This window comes from Limulus polyphemus, unplaced genomic scaffold (genome assembly GCF_000517525.1).
Source record: "Limulus polyphemus unplaced genomic scaffold, Limulus_polyphemus-2.1.2 Scaffold275, whole genome shotgun sequence".
Taxonomy (NCBI): domain Eukaryota; kingdom Metazoa; phylum Arthropoda; class Merostomata; order Xiphosura; family Limulidae; genus Limulus; species Limulus polyphemus.
In genome coordinates this window covers 571,580-579,301 of record NW_013665885.1, presented here as the reverse complement: position 1 = coordinate 579,301, position 7,722 = coordinate 571,580, and the positions used below count along the sequence as shown (strand labels likewise).

General features: G+C 29.7%; 1 protein-coding gene across 1 annotated transcript in view; it reads left to right on the top strand.

The window, feature by feature from the left end:
• Window positions 1–5,057, top strand: part of LOC106456960 (aspartate--tRNA ligase, cytoplasmic-like) — a 71,810-nt gene extending 66,753 nt beyond the window's left edge. Inside the window, exons 12-15 of the mRNA XM_013916336.2 lie at window positions 2,773–2,853; window positions 3,342–3,453; window positions 4,020–4,091; window positions 4,873–5,057. Of these exons, the coding sequence (XP_013771790.1) occupies window positions 2,773–2,853; window positions 3,342–3,453; window positions 4,020–4,091; window positions 4,873–4,964 (357 nt within the window). The 3' untranslated portion in view covers window positions 4,965–5,057. The remainder of the gene's footprint in view (window positions 1–2,772; window positions 2,854–3,341; window positions 3,454–4,019; window positions 4,092–4,872) is intronic.
• Window positions 5,058–7,722: the final 2,665 nt, after the last annotated feature.

Here is a 7,722-nt window from a genome sequence, read left to right as displayed (position 1 = left end):
TGGCCCTGAAATTGCATGTCTCTCATGAAACAATACGTAAACATCTTAGGAATATGGGAAAACTCCATAAAAGTGATCATCGTTTCCAACTTGTGAATGTTGCTTCGTCTTTTCTGGAAGAAGTGAAATCTGCCTTAAGAAATAGTATCATTGATACTATATTGAAAGAAGCAGATAGCTTTCCTGATGCAAAAAAAATTGAAAGGATAGCCAGCAGCACTTTTGTATGATAGAATAATTAAAGTGAAGACATTTATCCCCACAGAAAGGTGCTTAATGCATCATATGCAAAGTGCTGGCAATAATCTCAAAGACCTGGTCCTCAACTTACTACAATCTGTTCTCTTGTCATATCAGCATTGGAAATGTTTCTATCAGTCTTAGTACAGTAAGATTCATGGAGAAGTGTGAAAGAAAATGCCATCTTTTCTAAACTTTGTCCATTGTCCAAGAAGATATTCTGCATCTCTTCAACATCAACAGAAGTAGAAAAGGTCGTCAGCCAGGAAGAGCTGTTCATGATACCACATTAAGCAAAAATGTTACTAAGACTTTTTAAGATGCAACAACCACTTGTAAAGAGGGCTGTCATTCTTGATAATATGAAAACAAATGCCAAAATTGGTAAAAATAATAGTAATGCTTTAAATTGCATGTCACAAATAGAAATTTACTTAATATGTGATTAGATATGTATATTGCATTTAATCGGTCATTAACATTTAAAAACAATTAAATCCATTTCAATAAGAATTCTGGCTTAAGGAAGTGTTTGCTGTGCACTGATCTTTAGTCATTTGTTAGTGTTGATATTATTTTTATTCATTAAAATATTCAAGTAGAAATGTATTAGTTGGACATCCTTATCAAAAACCTTTAATTTATTCTAAGACTAAATGTAAAAAAGATAATTCTTTGTCAGTAGCATTGAAATGACATTTGTTACTTCAACCTCATTGAAAATGTAGTTAATTGTTGTAAAACGTTCATCGGGTGTCAGTAGTGATTATTTCAATGTGATATACATATGTCAATTGAATATCTATGCAATTTAAAGCATTACCAAAATAATTATTCTACACTTCTTTATGGTATGTATTGCTAAGTGGACTGAATGGAATTATAACAAACTTAACAAAAGTTTTACAGTTCCTGAAATTGTTTTGATGTTTATATTGAAATAAATAGCTTATTTTTTTTATTGGATAATGTATAACCATGTATACCAACTGAGAGAGATATTTAGAACAGCAAACAGCTATGTTTGAACACTAGCATGAAAGGCTTTAATTGGGAATTTACAGACAATTAGCTTGGCAAGTAAGAAATTTACTATACAATACAGGTGTGATAGGATCGTGATTTTTAAAGTTTCATATCAGTATTTAAGGTATTGGTCTCTACACCATCTCCGATACACACATGATAAGTTATTATAAATCTCTACCAAAATACTTTCCTCTTTTTCCATTATATCATGTTGAACTAAAACAAAACATTAGTGGATCAAACTTTGATAAATCATGTATCATTTTTATATTTACTTATTTTTTAACCTTAAAATTAGGAGTTGACTGTATTGAAATTAGTTGCTGTTTAGGTCATCACACTCTTTGGCATTTGGTAGAAAGTACTGAATTACCTTTCAGTGATGGTTTAATATTAGAACTTTCAAGAATACCACTTTTGTGCTCATCAGTTTACCTATTGCAGAGAAATGAGTCCAAAATTAGCTTTTCCCATCCATTTTTTCAAGATTTTTATGAAAGCCCATTATCATTTGGTAAGTAATTTACCTATAGAGACATGTTTTTCAGTGCTAAACCAATCAATATATACTGGGAGAATGTTTTGAAATTCATGTTTAACTAGTCTTAGTTGCAAGTGAAAGCAAAAAAGTTAGATGTTTGCAAAACACAAATTATGTGGATGCAGCGATGATGGGTTTAGGCTTAGACATGATTTATCAGACCTCAGTCAACAAAAGTAATAACAACTAATCGAACATATATTGTTTTATTAAGTGTGCAGTGCCCTATATATTACAGGCTTTCTAGAAGTGCAAATCAAAGTCAAAATGAAAAAGCCATAAACAAAAGTGGTTTTTCTTGAGAAAGAAAATATCCAATCAGTATTTTGAAAGTTTCATTGTGCTTTTTGAAGCAAAAGATTGAACCCTAAACTTATGCAGATGTTTACGAAAAATTGGTCTAGTAGTATTTCTCTTGTTCAAAGTTGTCACCATACCGTGGCAATTCTTGTAAGATTAACACATGGTTTTAGGGTTAAAAGAACATACATTTAAAAACATGTTTGTCTTCTGTATTGTGAATTTGATTTTTACCAAGTTTCAGAATGATTAGAACTAATGACAATGATGATAAATATGTCATTCAAGTTACATAGTTTCATGTTAAGTTTATAATTTGATATGTTAAGCAATCTGCATAGGGTTAAGTTTTTTATACTATAAGTTGTGTTTATATCACTTTTTGAAAATCGTCCATTTTAAGCTAATGGCTCAATATCCCAGGTTCAATATGGTATCTGGCTATATCATTCACTGAGTCAAAGGGTTGGGTCAAACAACATTTAAAAAAATTGTTTCTTAATGTGATTATAGATATCAGTATAAATATATAAAACTACATAACATAACAAAAAAAAATACTTTTTCATTTTTTGTTTACAAGTACAGAAACATTTTAAAATTTCATTTCAATAATGAAACAATCAGATTTTTTTGAAGTATTTGTTTTTTGTTCTTTCTAGTATGACACTGATTTCTTCATATTGGACAAATTTCCTCTGGCTGTACGTCCATTCTACACTATGCCTGACCCACATAATTCTGTAAGTGTTTAATATTATTTTCACACACTGTTTGAAATGTTTACATGTATTATTAGTCTGTAGTGTACATTTTTCTTGATCAAGTTCAGCAAAACAAGAGTTCAATAATCATATGAAGCCTGTTAGAATGTGTTTTTGTAACATCACCAGAAATTTGTAAATGAAAGATATACTTTTATTTTATATATACATTAAATGAAAATGCAGGAATATGTTTATGTTAGTAAAATAATTCTCCAACATTTTTAACATGGAACTAAATTATGAAGGCAAATAAAAAAGTAAAATTCAGCTTTGATAAAGAAAATTGAAAAAAAATACTATTTCTAACCTCAGAAAATGATGCCTTACATTTATGATATGCATCTTTTTGTCACCACCATCACCTCCACTTAAAACAAACAGTTCTTTTTGTCAGAGTTTTTATCATCATAATTAGTTTTACTATAGATATTACAACTTAAGCAAATACAAATCATGTCTTACAGAAGTATTCTAACTCTTATGACATGTACATGAGGGGTGAGGAGATAACATCTGGTGCTCAAAGAATCCATGACCCAGAATTTCTGGCAGAGCGAGCAAAGAATCATGGAATTAGTAAGAATTTCTTTGAAAATTATGCTACAAAAGTACATTTTTTCTAACAGTAACCTATAATTAGTAGTTTCCATTTTCTTAGGCGTTATAGTGTAAGGTAATATAATTTTAGTTATTTGTTGGTAGAAAACTATTTATGACCATTCTACCTCATCTGAATGAAATAAGCGTTAGACTAATTAAAATTACAGTGTAATCTTGCTAGAGGAATTGTGCCCACAAATGACTTTTCAGTTGTAAGAAATTTGAGTCTTAAAATGATTAAATACATCGTATATTTGTATTTTTCTCATTCAAGTAAATAGGATTATTTTTTTACCATGATATGTGCTACCAAATTTAATTGTATGGTTTCTACAAAGCATGCTGTGTTGCTGTTTTTATGGCATTCCTTTTTGATTTGATTTATGTTTTTACATAGTTATGTTTGGTACTTTTTACCAGAAAAAATTTAAATAATATTGTCTGTGAATGTGTAAATTTCTCAAGAATATTGTGAAAGATTGTAAAACTGAATGAAAACAGATAGAAAGCTAAACCACTTTTAATTCTTTTTTCTCTTTAAGATATAGAGCATATCAAGGCCTACATCGATTCTTTTCGTTATGGTGCTCCACCTCATGCAGGTTGTGGCATTGGTAAGTTTTATGTTTTATAACAATTACAGTAAGAAAGTTTTTTTGTTTTTTTTTATGAATGATTATAATGAGGCCATTTATGTCAACTTATCACATGTAATATTGTTGAAAAGTTGTAATTGAATATATATACATGTTTAGATAATGAGAGAAAAGTGGAAGGAAGGGTATATGACTGCATATTTCTGAGAAAGCATATTTTGATTTCAGTACAATAACATAGTGAATGGAGACAGTGGTAAGATATAAAATCCTGAAGAAAAAAAATCTCCCAGTGGCTTAGCAGAAAAGTCTGAAGGCTTATAACATTAAAAATGGTGTTTCAATACTTGTAATGGGAACTGCACAAATAACCCATCATATAGCTTTGTGCTTAACAACAAACAAACAAAAACATGCCTATAAAAGTATTTATATGCATTTCAGAGAGTTTGACTGAATCCAAAATGACATCATTACTGAATATGTGAGTTAAATCAACATAACAAACAGCCATGGATAATTGTGTATAAAAGTTTAATGATAGTTGCTTCTACTAATTGGTTAATGTGTTCAGTTATGGAATTCTTTCTTTAATTTATATTAAGCCTAACACACTTTTCTTCAGATGAATTTCATTAAAACTCACCATGAACTGTATGGTAAAAAAATTTAAAGTAAATATATATTCTCTGCATTCTCTGATCCTTGATATTCAAATGTGTTTATATATCAGGTTTTTTCAGTGTGTGCAAAGATTAAAAATTCTAATGTTGTACTAGAACCATATTTATATTCCCAGGGCTTGAACGTGTAACAATGTTATACCTTGGTTTGGATAATATCCGTAAGGCTTCCATGTTTCCTCGTGACCCCCGTCGACTTACACCATGAGTTTTGCAAGAGATAGTAAATAGTGTTATTTTCTTGAATTATCAGTGTATGGAATTATGAATGATACACTCAAATAAAATTTTATGAATAAAATGTTTTTGAGTTCTTTAATTAAAATATTGCATAATAAATAGATTTACATGATTTATAAAGATTTATGATCAAATTCAAGTAGTATACAAATATTAACTAGCAATTTCTGTCAAAGCCCAAATGTACTATTAACCAAATAATATATTTAATATTAGATACTGACAATAATAAACTTAGTTTGGTTGAATAGTTTAACATTCTTTTTGTCATCTCATTCTTATATCAACTTAATGTGATCTTACTCAATATTGCAGAAAGAATATTGACAATAATTTCAAATTTATTACATACATCTACACAAAATGTGGGAAGCTTTTGTCTGTTACACAAAAAACAAATCAAATGTGTTCCAAAGATATATTTACTCAATACATGTCTATGAATTGATAACATCAGGCTAAGTTAGACTCTGATAAGTTAGAGTGCAAAGTAATGTTAATGTGAACAGTAAAGATTCTTTTGCCCATCATATAGTTTGCATATTGTATTTTCATAATCTCTAGAACCTCTGAAAGGCACATCTACAGTTTTTTCAGTATCCCTATACACTGTATTTAGTATTTACCCTCCTCTACCATGAACTGTTGCTAAATCAGTCATGTATGGTAAAATGAGTAGTTGATAACTCTGACATCAAATACATAATATGTTGAATGGTGCTCTATGAAATGTCTCTGATTCCCACCCATGCATAAAGGTTAACTTTCTCTCAATTTCATTCGTTTCTGTCATAGTTTCAGTTTAATACCATGCTTTTATTTGTTGTATTTTAACTCATGTGTTCATCTGGTAAGTGTAATTTCTATTGATACTATTTTATTGTGAAGGTTAGGCCTTTTAAAACTGTTTCTTGTATCATCTAAATTTCAATTGTTTATCATAGGTCAAAACATCAAAGCTAGACATTTTAAACATTTTTATAGTGAACACCATTTCTGTTATTGGGTGGATAAAACTGATAATAGAGAATAAGGTTAGAAATAGTTCAGGGATATGTGAAGTTTTATAGGGTGTGATATGTGCCAGGATTGGGACGTGTTTGAGAACTGTGAGTCTGATTGCAATTTTCAGGAGGTTCTCAAATATATCATAGTCAGAAGGCCAGATAATTTAAAGTGTATAGTAATTTGATAATTTTTTGGTTTTCTAAAATGCATCTTTGAAATCTACAAAAATTAATTTGTCTTCCCCTTCACTTGAGAGAACAAGTAGGGGTCAATATATACATGACCTAGCTAGCTATAGTAATATTGAAAGTTTTATTGGTACAAAAAGTATTAAAACAAGAAAGTCAAAACTACAAAAACTGAGTTACTTAAAATTAAAATTTTATCCCTACTCTGGCAAATTGAGCCAGAGTATGACTTCTAAGTGCAAATCAATCTTGTAACATCATAAGTGCTTTAAATCTTTGTTTTCTTTGTTCTATGTTTTAAGGAAAATGACCAAATGCATATAGAGTTACAGTAGTGAAAAAGAACATTTGATTTTTATTTAGGAGGTTTGGATAATTTTCATAGGAAGAAAAGTATTTTCAACCTTAAATCAAAAATTACATTGCACTTGTAGCAGCCAACATCAACTCTGTGTCAACACACTGACTCCATATATGCTCAGACAAATTTTTTGTAAAAATACTTAATCAAAAGTTATAGTATGGAAACTGATGATCACTTTGGGGTCACCAAAGTAGCAGTAAAAGGTTTAAGGAATGCTCCTTGGGCTAGATGTTGGAATGAGTTACTAGGTAGAATTTAAGGCTTACATGAAAGATTACCAAGGAAATGCTTATAGCAACAGGTGGACTGTTTTGATCTGTAAGATACTTTACATGATAAAGGTAAATTATATGTTAAGGATGCATTCTACTAAAGCAGGCTAGAGAAACTAAACAAAAATACATTAAACTCACAGTGGTAAGGGAGTTTTGAAAATTGTGAATAAAGAGATTTATAGGATAGCTATGGTAAAGTGGTGATTTGAAATGAAAGAATTAAAGCATAAGATAAATAATAGTTTTAGAGAAGTCTTTCAGATTTAAAGATAAACATTGTATATTCAAGAATAAACTTCGCTTCTAATATTATGTTAGGAGTATTAGGAACACAATGGATGAGTTCATGGCTTTAGTAGACAGGGAAGGCTTGTATAATGTGAACTACTGAAATACTGTTAGATTTGAAGACCACTGTATTTATTTTTAAAATCAAAGAGGTTGTGATGTGGCTGTATATAAGGGATGAACTATGGCTTCTTGGAGCTAAAGATATGAAAAATTATAGTCAAGAATTTGAAATTTTTGGGGCTTCAAAAGTATAGTTTTTAACTGGTATTTACTATATGTCACAAGATAAGTGATGACAGCGAGACCAAGTTTTTATTAAGAATACTAATGCAATAATTATTAAAAACTTTAAATTTAGACACATTTATTGGGACTGTTTGAAGCTGTGGTATGTTCAGGTCAACATGCTTTTCACAAAGAGTATTAGGTAGATCCACTTTATAATGTGAGGTTCAGCAAGATAAATTAAGGAGTGATACTGAATGAAATATATGTACCAAAATGTGTGTGTGTGTGTGTGTGTATATATATATTTATATAGCATACCTTTATGGTATTCTATGCCAAAAATGAAAAGAGGTTGTCTTCACAATAATAAGA